Below are 15,185 nucleotides of genomic sequence, written 5' to 3'. Positions count from 1 at the left end.
AATTGAATCTGAGATTTTCCCGATATTAGATCTACAATGGGAAAGAAGAGACGCAGCCCCACCTTGGAAGAGCTGCTCGCTCGGCCATGGTGCTATTACTGCGAGCGTGACTTCGATGACCTCAAAATCCTCATCTCACATCAGAAAGCCAAGCACTTCAAGTGTGAACGGTGTGGTAGGAGGCTCAATACAGCAGGAGGTACGTGGCATTATACTCTCTGATTGAACTGTATCCCAAGCGAAAACATCCCACCTAATCGTACTGCTATAGGGTTGTCGGTTCACATGAGTCAAGTACACAAGGAGCAGCTGACGGCCGTCGACAACGCGCTGTCGAACCGATCGAGTCTTGATGTCGAGATTTTCGGCATGGAGGGAGTTCCGGAAGATGTCATCCAGGCGCACAACCAGCGAGTCATTACGCAGTTCCAGCAGGCGGAGGCAGAGCGACAGGCCCTGACGGGAAACCCGCCTTCAGGAGCGTCGAGCTCTAGCGGACCACAACCTGCAAAGAAGCCTAAAACCGAGAATATATCGGATTTGAAGAAGCGACTGGCTGAGCACAAGGCTAAGAAGGCTGAAGCTCGAGCCGGCGGAAGTAGTGGCGAGGCAACTCCAGTTGGAGCCGGTCTAACCCCAGCTCCTAATGTGGCCAATTTTGTAAGTTTGATTCATCCTTATTTCTTTTACATTGTCTAACCATGCGGTCGATAATAGGGACAGCCTGCGGCAAATCCGGTCGCGCCTGCGCAAGCGTTCTCTTATCCTCAACCATACGGAGGGGCTGGCTCCCCATACCAATCAACGGCAAGTCCTGTTTACCCAAGTTTTTCACCAGGTGGGCAACCGCAGTTTCCTCCATCTACGCAAACTCCTGCTGGATACTCGCCGCAACCAGTTCCAGGATATGGGAATACTCCACCTCCCCAGTTGCATCAACAGCAGCCGCCTCAGATCAATCCTCCCCAGACAGCCGCGTTTCCTCCCCGATCGGGTAGCCTGCCAGCAGCGCCGAGTCTACCGCAAAGGCCTTCCGTCGGCGCTCCGCAGGTCAATGCCTATCAGCTACAACAGATGCATATGGGCCATCCTCTTCCGGCAGGCTCGGCCGTGCCCGGTGTAGCGAATGGCCAAAGGCCTGAAACCACGACGTTTTCCTCTTCTGTCGATGATCTTATTTCGGGCGCCGCCAGAGAAGCCGATAAAGCGGCCACGAATATAGAACCTAAAGCGACGGATGGCGCAGAAGAGAAACCTACCAAGAAAGATAAGTCGAAGCAGTCGAGGCTGGTGTATTCGGATAATGAAACCAGCCCGGAGGAGAAGCTGGCTAGATTGCCAAGGTACGCATTTGCTCCTGTTCGTCGGACGGAGACGACGCTTGAAGAGCTTCCTTCCTCTGCAGTCGTGGGAACTATCCGCGAATCGGGAACTATTGTCGACCCTGCGCAATAAGCCTACGAGCCCGACGACAGATACTCAAGAGACCGATTGCACATCAGGAGACAGGGAACAACACACTCCAGCTAAGTCGATGCATATTTGGGTTCTAGATATACGCTATGAGTCCTTTTCTTTCTTTCTTCTTCTATGGTCACATCTTATACAATTTTCCTGCCCTGATGCTTTTTATCAGTAGTTTTGCCGGCGCAGTTCGCGCTAGGCTCTACTCTCTGGGTCATCGGAACCGAAAAGCTCCAGACGCGATGCGGCGCGATTCGATGGTTATTGTTAATTCGGGAGTAGTCTCGGTGAGTTGTGTCACCCTGACAGAAGGAACTGATATGTGGTGTGATTCGACTGTCTGGCGATATCCGCTCGCACGAGGGGGTTCCCGAAGTTTCGAGGACCGGTCCCATCGTGATTGGGCTTTCGTTTCGTTGCGTTGGGCCACGACGAGGTCAAGTCCTACTGTAAGTTCATTGTGAAGGTAGGCAACTCACACCATGGATCTGAAAATGAATAATCACCAATACAATCTATAATTCATCAATCTTGTCATTCATCTTCCATCTCCGTAGCAAACAGTCACATTTCCATCCCGGCATCAACCAACCCCACCTGCCATGATCAAAGCTAGCGATCGATCAACACCCCTTTCAACGAGCCCAGCCCCATTGAACGGAAAATAATAAAAATGCTATAAATCAAGCCCTCTTCCCCCTAACCGCACCCCCAAAGACCAACAGCCCGTAAACCGCAACAATACTCAACCCAATAGGCACGGGCTTCTTAAGCCGGATCGCCCGAGGGATCGAGCTCCCCCCAAGCACGACTGAGGCCAGTAACCCGAGCTCCTCGCCGTAGGGCTGTCCGTTGCGCAGGCGGAGGAAGGAAAGGAGGTAGAGGGCGCCGACGGAGAGACCAGCCGCGATCGAGGGGATTGAACCTGTGCGCGCGTAGCCGATTATGCCGCCGAGGGAAGTGAGGAGGGAGAGAGAGAGGGCAGAGGTTGTTAGGGAGGCCTGGTTTGTTTGTTTAGTGGGTAAGTAAGTGGGGGGTTTCATTTAGTTCAGTGATGAGAGGAAGATCGGGGAGAGTGTACCATTGTATTGTGGATTCAGGGTTGATGTTGTGGTTTCGTTCTGTAGTAGACTCTAGAACTGGGGATTTGGATATTTGTGTGGGTGCGCTGCTGCTGCTGATGAGCTGCCAGAGTCTGGCCTGATGGGTGGAGTCGGTGGAGTGGTGGAGGACCGCGGGAATCGGAACGGGCCCGGACTGTGCTCGGATGATTAATAATGCTTGTCTGCTGTCTGTGCGACGGAGAAAGGATGGATGGAGCAGACCCGATGTCGGAAACCGAAACGTGCGGAGAGAACTATGAACTCCTTTTTTTTCTGAATGCCTGCGATTATGCGAGTATATAATGCAATTGTCTCGAGGCTAACTATCAATGCCGAAGATCAAAATTATCAAATGCCTAGGTATATCTCAGATTCTCATATTTCAGATGCTTTATATTCGATGCTTTTGCCCATGCCCAATGCCGTGGTTCTCATAAATATCATACTTTTTCGCCTTCGTTCGTGCGCCGGATTTTTTTTTTGTCAGCAAAAGAATTCGAATTACCTTCAACTATCCTCTGCGTTGATTTCCGGGATGCTTAGCAGGATGGGACTCCGCGGCGCTTTCTTCCGGTTCGGGCTCCAGTTCATCGGTGCTTTGAGCCTGGAACCCGTCGCCTTCCACAATCCAGGGCACTGGAATCGCCGAAATCACAGCGATGCATGTTAGGGACCACCATGGGATGATGATATAGCCCGCCCTGACCCCGAGGGAGAATATGGGGCCCAGCATGGCCGGCCCAGCTGCGCGTCCGATTGCGCTCACACTCGTGGCGACACCATTTAGGGTGCCGAGAATACTCAGACTGCTGGCAGAGTTCGTGAGTAGTATTGTGAGGCTGGGAAAATTGAATATCGCGGCTGTTAGCTTGATGAGGATCAGAAAGAATATTGTCACGCTGCGCATGGACTCTGGGACAAGCGCTACATAGGGAGTGAGGAGGTATAGAACGGGGTAGGCAATGGAGGTAGCTTTGACGCATTTTAAGACGCCGAATCGTGTCGCGCAGGCAGGGAATACGTAGAATTGCACCACCATGCCGACGATACCTGTCAGCGTATAATACATGCCGATCTCCTGGGAGTCTGTCTTCGTTGAGCGAAACATGTCTGAGAGTTAGGAGGAGAAAGTGGGTGGCTTACCCATGCCAAACCCGCCCACGAACTTGAATGGGAGCTGCACATCCAGATTGTCTTGGAAGTGTTGGGGAGGGCTGTGGAGAAACACAGGTAGTAGCGATTCATACGCCATTGTATGCACAGACATCGAAGCGTACGCTGTTAGAATTAGGGCAGACTGTGGGTTGAGAATGTCTCGCCACCGGGACGTAATCGTTCTGGAAATATCCTGAGGAGATTTGGCGATCTCCTGCTCACCTCCCAGTAAGGGGGTTCTCTCATTATCCGTTGCTCTCCCAATGCTTGTCTTACATCGACGAGTACAAGGACGGGTTAAAAGCTGGCCAAGAACCAAACCGGAATCGCGATGGCCCTTCTTCGCAGCTAAAGTTTCCTAAACCTTGTTAGAACTCTGATTACACGTATACGGGATGCACATACATGGAGAAACAAGTAGCCTGTTGTTATACCGACAAGAAAAAAGATCCCTGCCGCTATATTTGGTAAGACAAAGGGATATTCTCTGAAGAACTTGGAGCGACCAAAAATCTCTGGATACTTTTCCGCCGGACGAGCAAGGGATCCGCCGAAGGCTGGTCCTATCACACTTCCCACAGTCCATACCATAGGCATGACGCTGAATGCTCGAGGCTGCAGCGCCTTATCCTGGACCATCTCAGCGACCATGGTCCGAATAATGCCAACGTTCCCATTCATGAGACCTATCATAGCGCGACAGCCGACCAACACAGGGAGAGACTTTGAAAGTCCGAAGGCCAAAGAAAGAACCATGGTACAGATCAAACCGAGCAGGATGATAGGCTTGCGGCCAAAACGGTCTGATGTTGTACCCCAGTAAACCGCCATGGCGGCCTGGGCGAAGGAAAACACGGCCGTGGTGAGCCCTGCCCATTGAGCAACTTCGGCTTTAGGGACGCCGACACTTTCAATCATTTCAGGCTGCGGGAGTTAGAGCTGTCCACAAGCGAATCACGGCGCAGTTTAGGAGCTTACAAGATACGGGAGATATGAGGTCACGGCGACTGTTGGGGAATAGCGGCAAATATATTTAGTGATGCTTCATGATGGTGTGACTTCTTGTGGACGTACTAGGTTCTGCAAAGCGGCATATTGCTGTGCACACACGAAAGTTAGTCCCAGGCCAGTCGAGTGTGGGTACGCATCGACTACTTACCAAGAATCAAGAGCTGCCGAACGGGCAGCTTGGGGGTGTTTGCATGCATAAACGCTTGCGAGCTGGAATCCTTCACGCCTGAGTGACTACGCAGCTGCAGCTCGAAGACGAACGAAACTCACTGCGGAAGGGAAAGAGAGAAACAGGGGATGGGGAGGGAGAGTGGAAATCTTCATGAGGAAGTCGAGAAAGGCGAAGGATGGGCTTGGAGTCACGATGGCTCACCGTGACTTGCGCCGCTTTAGCAACAAGTCGAGTCAAGTGATCTCCCCCCTCCTTCTCTGTCCTCATTCTCCCGAAGATTCGCTTCGTATCTCTCTGAAAATATCCCATTGTGTCTCACCATTTCATGGCTCTGAATGTCTCACAGGGCGCTCTCTCCAAAATCAGGGTCAAGCTGGTTGTAAGCGTCAGCAGTGCGCGAGCAACAGTACTTTTTGCAAATGCACTGGTACTGGCGGCTTGGAGAAAGCGAAATGTGCACTGGCCGACCTGGAGTTCGAGGAGCACGATACTCGACCCATAATCCATCACGTACAAACGCATTAGCTCCGGCCGACCCGTCGTACGAGGTGCCACAACGCATGCCGGCATCATGGATCTGGGACGCTACGGAAATCACACAAATAAACGGCGAGCTTATGTGATGATGGCTATTTATATGACTATAGAGCTGTTCCCCCTGATTCCACGTCAATATACAGGAAAGGATAATCGGTGAAGGCAACCAAGTCGGATAGATCGGAGATGATTGCTTGATAAAGGGAGATTGACCTGGGATCGGGAGTACCCTTCCAATCGTGTGATTCGTGGTGTCTGCATGTGCTTCGAATCCCTGCCTGATTTAGCAGCTCGTCCCGCCTGCGGCCACTCATAAATCTCCGGCGATCTCACAAGCGCATCGAATCTTCGATGTCGAAGAGCTGCTTCCTACCGGAGCAACCGAGTCGCAGCATCGACTCGCTCGATTATGATGCTCCGCCATTTCTAACATTGGGTATCGTTAGTATAAGGCTACGTGGCTTAAAGGGAAATCAGTAATAGATTGGAAGCAACTTACCTCGGCATTGGCCACATCTCCAGCCTCCAAACTCTCTACAAGGCTTGGATATGTTGTGCCCGCGTAACCTGTCCAGAGACCGGGGGCAAATACAACGTGTTTGAACCAGTTGCGCCCGTCCAATCCTGGTTGATATAGAAACTGGCGCTCAATATTCTTGTACTTGCTGTTGACCTCGTGGATCAAATAGAATAATCGGACTTTCTTCCACCATAGATACCAGGGAAGATCTTCATCGAGCTGGGATGTCAAGTCGGCACCATGGGCATCGAATTCGATCGCAGCTCTCTGAAACTTGGTGATCGCATCATACAATGGTCCAAAGTCAAAGGACATATTGCTTGGCAGGTTTTCCGCGGTAGGCCGGATTCGGTCGACATACTCTTCCAATCCCAAGCCGTAGTCGGTGGCATTGAAAAATAGGACAGGGGTCTCTGCTAATTTAGCAGCAGCTAGAGCCCAGATCTTGGAGGACGCTTCATGGTAGAGCCATTGCGGGTCGCCAAATCGCTGCATCCAATCGAAACTATCATAATTCGAATGGTAATGATATACTGGATCTTGGCGGCCACGGGTGAAACCAAGATCATAACTTGGAATACCGGCAAAGTCTTGGAATGCCGTAAAATCGCTGCCGCTGCCCATCGTCCCGATATGCCCATCCCAGACATCACGGACTGTTTGGCCCTTAACGGTCTGGTTGGGGGACTGGACAAGACCAGTAACTTCATAGATGAGTTTATTTAGAAGCGGGCTTGCTGTGGGGCGAAGCAAGGTACCGGACGCAGAGACATCGACGTTTAGGTACGCGACATTGGATTTGGACAGCCAGGGAAGGTTATCCTCCACCCACTCCGTGGATCCCAGCAGTCCGTACTCCTCCCCATCCCAGCTTGCGAAGACGATCGTACGGAGCGGTTTCCAACCGGCTTTGAGGGCCTCACCAAAGCTGCGAATGACGTCATTCAACACAGCAGAGCCACTGTTAGGATCGCCTGCACCACCAGCAATCCAAGCGTCGCGATGATTACCCAGGATCACGACGTCGGGAAGGGAACCGGGGATGACACCGATAACATTCCAGATGGGAGTTGTAACATACTCCTGCTCGTTGTATAGGTTGATGGTAACGTCATCGGGCGAAGGCCCAATATTATACTGAACGCCTTTGTAGCCGAGGCCCCCGCCCTGCCACCACTCATTGAAGTCGGATGCCTTGGGGCCATGACCGTTCAAAGCTTTGAGAAGAGGTAGTACCTCTGTATATGAGACGGGAATCGAGGGGATCGAGGGGATAAAATCGTGGGGATCCTGTCGGTCGCTCCCGGGCTTAGATGGCCATCCGGGTGTGGTGGGATCACCTGGAGCGAAGCCTGCACATCTTGTTAGCTGGTCATAGCTAGGGTTTGCAACTGGCGTGCTCACTCAGGAACTGAGTGCTACCGCGCTGAACGGCGCTGGGTTGTCTCGCGGGGCCCTCTGGATACGGCTTGTAGCCATTTTCCTCCGTAAACTCTCCATCCTGCTGCGGGTCATCGTACAGAATGACGCCGACAGCTCCGAGTTCCTGTGCCCGCTTCACCTTCAAACCACGGAAAATACGCCCATATTTGGCGATCGCAACCTTTCCCGCAAGACTGACATTCGCGTTTACCAGGTCCTCAAAATCGGCGTAGGTGCCAAAGTTGACATAGACAAACGGCGCAGTAACGTTCCCGCTTGCTGAGTAGCCGTGGAAGGTCGGTACACGGTCGGGCAGACCACTGGTGCTATCCTCTTCCAGCACATCTTCTTCCAAGGAGGCCTCAAACGTGACTTTATTACCCTCTAGCAAAGCTAACCGATGATCCACGGGATAATTGAGATACACGTCATAGGAAACGATCTTGGTATCCGTGATGCCGAATTCCTCCCATCGCTCCTTCGTCCACAGCGCCTGGCTAAGATTCTTGCCCGCAAGATGCGGTGCAGCTGTGTAGTACTTGCTCCATTCGCGTTCGCGGGCTGCCGAGGGTGTACCTAGGAGGAGAGTTTGGAGCTCCTCGTAGTCGAGCCCATGTCCGTTGGGCCAGGATTCGGGATACGGGTGCGCCCAGGGAAGATAGGACCAGAGTGAGCCGCCTTCGCGGGGGAGAAGTGCTGAAGGGAAGAGAAATAGGACCAGAGCAGTGACTAGCAGTAGGCCAAGCGTGAAAGTGAAGGCTCGGCGGAGCTTGTTATGGGGATAGCGGTGCCGCTGGGGAGCGACGTGAACCAGGAGGAGTGGGGTCGTCTCGGAGGGAGACATGGTCGGCTTCTCCCTCATTGCAGGGAACGAGAGGAATTATTGTTAAAGGCAGCTGTGATCCCGCACAGCAATCGTCGAGGAGATGGGAAGAAGTCTGGATCAGGTCAAGTGGAGGGAGTCATAAAGACAGTGGCGGGAAGTTCCGCTCCTCGCGACATCAGCGAAGGCAGAGCTCACGTCAATCGTTGCTTACCTGATCTCATCTGGTTGCAAAAGCAACCATCAATCTCCAGATTCAAGACTTCCCATCGGTAAATATTCCATGCGTGCTTCGGCTTCCTTGAGCAGTCACAAAACAAGAAAGTCCAAAGTCATTGTCCGCACAATTGCCCCCGAAAGCGGAATGGGCCGCAGAACCCTCGGACTTGGTGGGTTGAAGCTGTCGGACCTAATTTCGTTCGAGCTGGTAAAATCAAATTCCCCTCGATAGTACATATTTTCTCCGCAGGTACTCGTAGAATATCGATTTCTGTTTTGAAAGTTGGTGGTTCTGTCAACAATGCGGATTGAGAGAGAGTGGTGGGATGTGGCTGACGCGTGGCTGGTGGTTTCGGACCCAGGCTGGCAGTTCCCGCGTCATCCTTCTTCTCCGAACAGCTGGCTGCTTCTCAGAGCAGAACCAAATCGTCCACAATGGCAACCCAGGGATATGATGTCGTAGTTGACGTGGATGCAGATGTCCGTCCCCATTCTCCTCTACCCATATTCCTCGCATTCAGATCTAACGGCGCGACAGGGCGATGACCTCGGGCATACTGACCTCCAAGAGGACCTTGAATTCCACCCGTCGAGTAAGCTTCAGCTTCCCTCGACTCAATACCTCCCGACCAACTAACGGAGCTGGACTAGACTTTGAGAATGACCAACGAACTGCCAAGTCTCACCCCGACAACGCCCCCTTCCTCGGCGGCGGAGGAGGTTCTTCCCGCCGCAATAGGTCACCAGGCGGCACTCCCACCAAACATGCCTGGTGGTCCATCCACTACTACGAGCAATACTTTGACGTTGACACCAATGAGGTTCTCCGGCGCTGTGTCGCCTCCGTCTATCCGCGCAGTAACTTCCTCGATGTCCTCGAGGGCAATGCGGACCTCTACGGCCCCTTCTGGATCACAACTACGGTCGTCGTCATCATCTTCCTAACAGGCACAATCTCGCAATGGCTATCTAACAACGACAAGAATCACTTCGAATATGACTTCACGCTGCTTTCTGGCGCCGCTGGCCTCGTCTACGGATACACGTTCATTCTTCCAATTGCACTCTGGGCCGCCCTTCGATGGTTTGGAAGTTCGACGGCAGATTTGATCGAGTGCTGGGCGTTGTACGGGTATTCAAATTTGATTTGGATCGCGGTTGCACTTGTTAGTTGGAGCCCGTTGACAGCGTTGAATTGGGCGCTTGTCGGCGTGGGGTTTGGATGGACCGTTTTCTTTTTGCTGAGGAACCTGTATCCCGTACTTAGTGCGACCGATGCGAAGGCTAGCCGGATCCTTCTGGTGCTGGTCATTCTTCTGCATGCTGGGTTTGCGATTGCGATCAAGATTCTGTTCTTCGCGTGAGTTTCCCCCTCGTTCCCCACTACAAGCAGTGGTGTGGCTGACATGGACTGTGTAGGCATGGAAGCCCTGTTTCAAAGAAGCATGATGACAATGATGACAATGACCACGAGGATGATGATCATGACAAGGATGATGACAAGCGAATTTTCCGGTTCTAAATCGAGCGTCCGCTATTGCCTTGTCTCCGTGGTCCGTGTTGTTGCCCAGGTGGCATTTCGCCATGGAATTATATCCGGTTGTTCCTTCATTTGACTATTTTGCCTTGTATACCTTACCTGTACTTCTTATCTATTTACCAAACCAGAAAACATCTGTGGGAGAGCTGAATTTTACAATTGTTTGATTGACTGCAACTGGTTCCGAGGGTGGTCATGTAAAATATATCGACTCCAGCTCTGATGGTTCTTCATTCCAACGCCGCTAGTAAAAACAGGAACCTTTTTTCGCGTTGCAATCGTCTCTTTACAACACTCTTCCGCACCAGCACGCAGAAAACAACAGAACATGAAATCGTTTATTTGAGCTTCTTCTTGGGGCGCAGCTGGTTGGAGTGACCGCACTTCCTCTTACGGCAGTTCGTGGCACGGGGAGGGAGACGAGCCTGATCTCATCGTTAGCATACGGTATCGAATATGATCGAAAACCGTCATGATGATTTTGATTTAGATCTGGATAGACGTACGTAGCACTTGCGGCAGATGTTCTTCTCGCAGTTGTACTTGGAGGCGAGGGCCTTGAGGGAGGGCTCGATGATACCACCACGGAGACGGAGGACAAGGTGGAGAGTGGACTCCTATACGTTGGAAAAGAATATCGTTAGCGCGTCGTTCGTTCATTCCAATCGGCTGCAATTCCATCCCGAAAACCTCCCGCATAATCCTCCTCTTCCATCGAGAATCACAGACGACAACCGGCGCTCAAGCTAGCTGGAGCGACAATAATCGTAGTGTCCCGCTTTAATATCCGGGTAACATGTCCGTAAGAGAATGTGGAAATCACCCCATACCTTTTGGATGTTGTAGTCGCTTAGGGTACGGCCATCCTCAAGCTGCTTTCCGGCGAAGATGAGACGCTGTTGGTCCGGGGGAATGCCTTCCTTGTCCTGAATCTTGGTCTTGACGTTGTCGATGGTGTCGCTCGACTCGACGTCGAGGGTAATAGTCTTACCCGTCAGGGTCTTGACGAAACTGTTGTTCAATACTTGTCAGCACCATATCCCTTCCTCTTGTTCACTTTCGTCCGGTGCCATCGTAGTTCCGATTGTCGCGGCGCTCGGGACAGAGAAGGGCGGCGGGTTGAAGAACAATTTGGAAGACCTACATCTGCACTTTAAATTTGCGGCAAAAAGTTCACGTTAGCTGGCAGTCCAATGGGTGATACCCAGTTCGGGAGTAAAGGATAACCTACTGGCTGCGATTTCTCGTTGTCGCTGGCTGGCAATCGCTGAAAGGGTCGGTCGGATGAGGCAATGTCAATTTGGAGGAATTCTCGCTTAGCAAGCGGTGGACGGGCCACTGGCCATAATAATACCCTAAGCCCTAGCGGCAGGCTGTTTTCGTCATGATTGGTGCCTGGGTGCCTGAATAAGATTTACCCCACATTTTTCGAGACAACCCGATTAGACAGAGCTTCTCTCAGTCTCTCCCTTGGGGTATCGGAGTACACTGCCAGTGGCTTCTGTACTCTACAAATAATAGGAGGATATTACTCATATTGGCCTATGATTTCCTACTCACTATGCTGCTCTGTAATTTCCTGCTCTGAATCTTCTGACTCTGCGACCGGCTGCTCCGCAAAATGCTTGATGCGCCTTTGATCTTCCAGCCATTTGTTGATCTGGGCCTCCGCGTGATGTACACAGCGGACAAGTATAGGAAGGGGTATGCCTATAACCTTGGCGGCCGTTTCGTAGAATGTTCGCGCCGTGGCTGGTAGATCTGATTCATCACGATAACGAGCATACTGTGAACCGGGTCGGGGTATATCGGGGTCGACGTCGCTCAAAACGGTCCTGTTCTTGAGATATCGTCGCGCCATCTGTAGCATAGAATCTATGGCCTCTTCTTCATCGTCTTCTGCTGTGACTGTAGCCGGTCTGCTTTCCTCGGCCGATGAGCCGAGAGGAAATAGTGAGGCGAGAGCACTCGCTCCTGCGCAGGTTAGAATGGGCGTATGAAGATAGATATATCGGGACAGCCCATACCTGTACTGCGGTCAAGCCAGGAGTTCTCGTACCAATCCATGTAATCATCTAATTGATCTGGGGTCATGGTCAATGCATCACCCTCGTTGACTAAGATTTCCTTCCCCTTGCCAATCCTCCCAGCCGAGGCATCTCGTTTTTCAAAGCGATCCTGAACTTCTGCCCAAGCATCCCAGTCAATCGCTTGCACGGTTGGCTCGTGTGCGGATGCGGGATGGCGTTGAACGTCATCAAATGGAAATAGTAGCTTGGTTGCTATCACAACGAGAGTAACCATCTGAAGTTCAGGTTTGTCAAGAGGTTTCCTGGTGCTTACGACTTGGGATGGATACTCGAACGTGAAGCCTAGGAGCTCTTTGAGTCTTTTGGCGACGGGATATATGTGGACTAAGAAAATGTTAGCGCCGCGAAGGCGAGATTGGGGCATTTTTGCGTGCCTGGTAGTGCGAGCCTTCGGATAAGCCTGTACATTAATGAGGGCGCATTCAACGGCGGGAATTGCATCTTAAACCGGCCACAGTAGAAGAGCGCGAGCTCTGGAATCGCATTATGGAGGTCCTCGGCCTTCAATAGCCTCTGCTTGGGGTTAGTTTGTGGCCACACCACGTCGGACAGCATCGTACACTGGTATCAAGAAAAGACAAATACGCTTGTGGCAATTTATCTTTCATATCACGAGGAACGTGAAACAACGCCTGATAGTAGGGTATTTCATTACGCATAGCCAATCTAAAATAGCATTTAGATGGTGGGAATAGAGAAGTTTCATGTGACCATACCGATAGAAGTCTGCGATACTCACTGGAAGTCTCATTAGGAGTGCCGCAAGATAGCAGAGAGCTATGGTGTCGATTAGCCGGGGCCATTGTACAACTTTACTGCCCGACTTGAATGCCTCCGTGTGGGTATCTTCACGGGCACCAGCTGGCTGGGAACTGAAGAACTCTGGTTGGGAGTCTTCATCGGCAGGATCAGCAATCTTCGTGGCATAAGTCTCTAAACGGAGTGCCCAAAGATCGCGGACGACATTCTAGAGGCGGCCCATCAGCTATTTTTTGTAAAGTATGCATCGAAGCCAGCTGCATACCTCGAATTGCGGTGGAAAGCCCTTGTCGTTCACGAGAGCGTGGCACTGCTTCCAGAGGATCAACTGGTAAACGTCGAGATAAAGGCGATAAGCCTGCCGACCGCGATATTCTAATACTCATTAGAGAGCTGGTTGGTACAAGGCCGGAGGTCGACCTTACTTTTCTGTGCCTTTTCGACGACAGGCTTCTTCACCCGGCTCGTCTTGCCCTGCGTCCCAAAATCGTCCGGATCTTCCTCTACTTGTCGACCCTAATGAACAATCAAGAATCAGGTGAACGATTCAAACAAGCCGAGGAAGAGGTTTTATTTGGCTCTTCACTTGTTCGCGCGGACTTCATACCAACTGCTGGTGACCCCGCCTACAGAACCAAAGGCCGTTATCAAGGAAAAAGCGGGATTCACGGCACCCTTCCTGGCCGCAAGGGTCTCGTGTGGTATATTCCATCCGGGACAGTCCGCTTCATTCTTATAATTGCAGGAATTTATGGGCGGAAGACATAGTTCGGTCTGTGGAAGAATCTGGAGTTGGGAAGAGTGCGTCACGGCGGTTGATTCATTGCTCTGGAACTGGTCGAGTTGGCCCATAGATTCTTACCGCAAACGATGCCAACCACAATGTTCCATTTGGTAAGCATACAAAATATGCTGTCTTTTATCTCTTTCGCTCCTTCCTCGCTTTGACAACTTTCTATAACTTCCAGAGCCTTCCTTACTTTACCTTCTAAAAACTTGCCTGAGCGAGGCTCGCGATTTGACAAGGAAGCAAAACTCAGCCTACTACAGCGCTAGAAGTTACGAGACCGGGATTGGGATGGCTTCAAGAAGAGGTTTTTTATTCGTCAAACAATCGTAAGAGTACGGAACTCAGGGACTGTTCCGCTGGAAAGCACGCCTGACCTGCCAACCAAATGCGACTAAGTCTGCCTGCAAAGCAAACCCAAGGCTACACTGACGGAGTAAACAACACGTCACGCGATACTCAGCCCAAAACGCAGTATCCTCCTCTAGTTTGGGGGAACTCATTGAACACGCCTTCAAACCAACAAGGCTGATGCCGCAGTAGATAGACACTATGGTTCTTTATTTGGGAGCCTCCTTGACTTCCATGCAGGACTGCTCACCCATGGCAGTCAAGACAACAACATCTATATGAAGATGTGAGCCTACACAATCAAGTGGACATGAATACTAGAAGACGATACTTACTGCAGTCCTTGCCCTCGTCGTTGAACATCTTGTGAATTCTGTCGCCGACGTCACCTTCGGGGACCTTGACATCGTCCTTGGTGTTGCCGGCGTCATCCATCAGGGAAAGGAAGCCGTCGTCGGTAACGTCAAGCTAGCACGGAAATGTTAGAAGTCGGTATATGCCCGCATCGTCATCTCTATACTTACAAGCTGGTATTCACGACGGGTGACGTTGGGAACGTCCATGTTGTGGGTGGAGGGACACAGTTCTTCAAGCTTCTTGCCGGTGAAGATGTCGAGAGCGACAAGGTGAACCTTGGCGTGGCCGTGCTTACCGGTCTTGGAGGTAGACATGTCGACGATCTTGCAGGGGCGGCCCTTGATGACAACAAAGCCGTTCTTCCTCAGAGCGGAGCACTGCTGGGGGTAGGTGGCGGAGGCGCCAGCGTCGGCGGACTCGAAGGTAACATCATGCTATACGAAATCCATTAGTCACAACACTCTGAATTACACCATCTGTTGATGAAAAAAAACACCGCTGCGTCGGAGTAGAAGTTTATTTCATAGCGATGGAAATCATGGGATGCGGGTGGGGTCAAGGGGATCTTGTGTCTCGGGACGTCGAGCCCAGTAGTCGATGCAGGTATGAGGGACCTGAGTCGCAATCCATGGAGAGATGCAGAAAAGCAGGGGAAGAAAGCAAGTACAGTACCTCGTCAGCCATGGTGATGGATGCTAGGAAATCACAAGGAGAACCCGGAGAAACGACAAAAAAAGGAAAGAGAAGATAGGGATCGGTTTTTGGAAATGGAGAGAGGAGAAAAAGAGAAAAATATGAAAGGAAGCGCAAGGAGGGGAAATCCACGAAAAGAAATCGACAAATCGCCGTCGTGTTGTGGCGGGGTGTCGTCCCTA

General features: G+C 51.5%; 8 protein-coding genes across 8 annotated transcripts; 2 read left to right on the top strand and 6 right to left on the bottom strand.

The window, feature by feature from the left end:
* Positions 1–36: 36 nt before the first annotated feature.
* BJX67DRAFT_377664 (putative C2H2 finger domain protein) lies at positions 37–1,455 on the top strand (the record flags this gene model as incomplete). The annotated part of the gene is made up of 3 exons (XM_071032162.1): positions 37–199; positions 272–660; positions 718–1,455. 3 exons carry the CDS (start codon positions 37–39, stop codon positions 1,453–1,455), a joined length of 1,290 nt encoding a protein of 429 aa, XP_070890036.1.
* A 692-nt stretch (positions 1,456–2,147) lies between these two features.
* BJX67DRAFT_377663 (TMEM14 family protein) lies at positions 2,148–2,507 on the bottom strand (the record flags this gene model as incomplete). Its single annotated transcript, XM_071032161.1, has 1 exon — positions 2,148–2,507. The coding sequence occupies one exon, from the start codon at positions 2,505–2,507 to the stop codon at positions 2,148–2,150; it is 360 nt and encodes a 119-aa protein (XP_070890035.1).
* A 347-nt stretch (positions 2,508–2,854) lies between these two features.
* On the bottom strand, positions 2,855–5,075 carry BJX67DRAFT_213581 (MFS transporter). Its single transcript, XM_071025639.1, has 6 exons — positions 4,882–5,075; positions 4,797–4,820; positions 4,701–4,729; positions 4,128–4,646; positions 3,711–4,080; positions 2,855–3,653 (listed from the first exon to the last, which is right to left on the bottom strand). The coding sequence occupies exons 1-6, from the start codon at positions 4,928–4,930 to the stop codon at positions 3,079–3,081; spliced, it is 1,566 nt and encodes a 521-aa protein (XP_070890034.1). The 5' UTR covers positions 4,931–5,075; the 3' UTR covers positions 2,855–3,078.
* A 569-nt stretch (positions 5,076–5,644) lies between these two features.
* Positions 5,645–8,368, bottom strand: BJX67DRAFT_213579 (M28 family metallopeptidase). The gene is made up of 3 exons (XM_071025638.1): positions 7,367–8,368; positions 5,942–7,314; positions 5,645–5,868 (listed from the first exon to the last, which is right to left on the bottom strand). Exons 1-3 carry the CDS (start codon positions 8,244–8,246, stop codon positions 5,812–5,814), a joined length of 2,310 nt encoding a protein of 769 aa, XP_070890033.1. The 5' UTR covers positions 8,247–8,368; the 3' UTR covers positions 5,645–5,811.
* A 386-nt stretch (positions 8,369–8,754) lies between these two features.
* BJX67DRAFT_343426 (Yip1 family protein) lies at positions 8,755–10,115 on the top strand. The gene is made up of 3 exons (XM_071028155.1): positions 8,755–8,906; positions 8,965–9,019; positions 9,078–10,115. Exons 1-3 carry the CDS (start codon positions 8,862–8,864, stop codon positions 9,788–9,790), a joined length of 813 nt encoding a protein of 270 aa, XP_070890032.1. The 5' UTR covers positions 8,755–8,861; the 3' UTR covers positions 9,791–10,115.
* On the bottom strand, positions 10,116–11,257 carry BJX67DRAFT_343422 (ubiquitin-60S ribosomal protein L40). Its single transcript, XM_071028154.1, has 5 exons — positions 11,198–11,257; positions 11,111–11,117; positions 10,797–10,977; positions 10,473–10,583; positions 10,116–10,391 (listed from the first exon to the last, which is right to left on the bottom strand). Coding segments are annotated over exons 1-5 (387 nt in total). The 5' UTR covers positions 11,199–11,257; the 3' UTR covers positions 10,116–10,304.
* Positions 11,258–11,445: 188 nt separating this feature from the next.
* Positions 11,446–13,663, bottom strand: BJX67DRAFT_343417 (TFIIB-type zinc finger domain-containing protein). Its single transcript, XM_071028153.1, has 8 exons — positions 13,423–13,663; positions 13,241–13,331; positions 13,081–13,190; positions 12,773–13,023; positions 12,617–12,722; positions 12,431–12,569; positions 11,994–12,380; positions 11,446–11,940 (listed from the first exon to the last, which is right to left on the bottom strand). Exons 1-8 carry the CDS (start codon positions 13,525–13,527, stop codon positions 11,519–11,521), a joined length of 1,611 nt encoding a protein of 536 aa, XP_070890030.1. The 5' UTR covers positions 13,528–13,663; the 3' UTR covers positions 11,446–11,518.
* A 231-nt stretch (positions 13,664–13,894) lies between these two features.
* BJX67DRAFT_343411 (Eukaryotic translation initiation factor eIF-5A) lies at positions 13,895–15,126 on the bottom strand. Its single transcript, XM_071028152.1, has 4 exons — positions 14,983–15,126; positions 14,478–14,744; positions 14,289–14,421; positions 13,895–14,227 (listed from the first exon to the last, which is right to left on the bottom strand). The coding sequence occupies exons 1-4, from the start codon at positions 14,992–14,994 to the stop codon at positions 14,163–14,165; spliced, it is 477 nt and encodes a 158-aa protein (XP_070890029.1). The 5' UTR covers positions 14,995–15,126; the 3' UTR covers positions 13,895–14,162.
* Between the last annotated feature and the right edge of the window lie 59 nt (positions 15,127–15,185).

This window comes from Aspergillus lucknowensis, assembly GCF_044049455.1.
Source record: "Aspergillus lucknowensis strain CBS 449.75 chromosome Unknown BJX67scaffold_4, whole genome shotgun sequence".
Taxonomy (NCBI): Eukaryota; Fungi; Ascomycota; class Eurotiomycetes; order Eurotiales; family Aspergillaceae; genus Aspergillus; species Aspergillus lucknowensis.
The sequence above is the reverse complement of the archived record's forward strand: the minus strand, read 5'-3'. Positions and strand labels throughout refer to the sequence as shown.

Bases quoted from the DNA above. Each gene is read 5' to 3' on its own strand.
- BJX67DRAFT_213581 (XM_071025639.1), bottom strand. From the start codon at position 4,930: ATGCATGCAAACACCCCCAAGCTGCCCGTTCGGCAGCTCTTGATTCTT. The intron at 4,647-4,700 runs GTAAGCTCCTAA...TAACTCCCGCAG, and splicing joins CCTCATATCTCCCGTATCTT to CCTGAAATGATTGAAAGTGT. The intron at 4,081-4,127 runs GTATGTGCATCC...AACAAGGTTTAG, and splicing joins CAGGCTACTTGTTTCTCCAT to GAAACTTTAGCTGCGAAGAA.
- BJX67DRAFT_213579 (XM_071025638.1), bottom strand. From the start codon at position 8,246: ATGAGGGAGAAGCCGACCATGTCTCCCTCCGAGACGACCCCACTCCTC. The intron at 7,315-7,366 runs GTGAGCACGCCA...CAAGATGTGCAG, and splicing joins CGGTAGCACTCAGTTCCTGA to GCTTCGCTCCAGGTGATCCC. The intron at 5,869-5,941 runs GTAAGTTGCTTC...ACCCAATGTTAG, and splicing joins GAGATGTGGCCAATGCCGAG to AAATGGCGGAGCATCATAAT.
- BJX67DRAFT_343426 (XM_071028155.1), top strand. From the start codon at position 8,862: ATGGCAACCCAGGGATATGATGTCGTAGTTGACGTGGATGCAGAT. The intron at 8,907-8,964 runs GTCCGTCCCCAT...ACGGCGCGACAG, and splicing joins TAGTTGACGTGGATGCAGAT to GGCGATGACCTCGGGCATAC. The intron at 9,020-9,077 runs GTAAGCTTCAGC...GAGCTGGACTAG, and splicing joins CCTTGAATTCCACCCGTCGA to ACTTTGAGAATGACCAACGA.
- BJX67DRAFT_343422 (XM_071028154.1), bottom strand. The intron at 10,584-10,796 runs GTATGGGGTGAT...TCCAACGTATAG, and splicing joins GCGACTACAACATCCAAAAG to GAGTCCACTCTCCACCTTGT. The intron at 10,392-10,472 runs GTACGTCTATCC...CGATGAGATCAG, and splicing joins ACATCTGCCGCAAGTGCTAC to GCTCGTCTCCCTCCCCGTGC.
- BJX67DRAFT_343417 (XM_071028153.1), bottom strand. From the start codon at position 13,527: ATGGAATATACCACACGAGACCCTTGCGGCCAGGAAGGGTGCCGTGAA. The intron at 12,723-12,772 runs GTATGGTCACAT...ATGCTATTTTAG, and splicing joins AGTATCGCAGACTTCTATCG to ATTGGCTATGCGTAATGAAA. The intron at 11,941-11,993 runs GTATGGGCTGTC...TAACCTGCGCAG, and splicing joins CTGGCTTGACCGCAGTACAG to GAGCGAGTGCTCTCGCCTCA.
- BJX67DRAFT_343411 (XM_071028152.1), bottom strand. The intron at 14,422-14,477 runs GTAAGTATAGAG...TTTCCGTGCTAG, and splicing joins CCCGTCGTGAATACCAGCTT to CTTGACGTTACCGACGACGG. The intron at 14,228-14,288 runs GTAAGTATCGTC...ATCTTCATATAG, and splicing joins CGACGAGGGCAAGGACTGCA to ATGTTGTTGTCTTGACTGCC.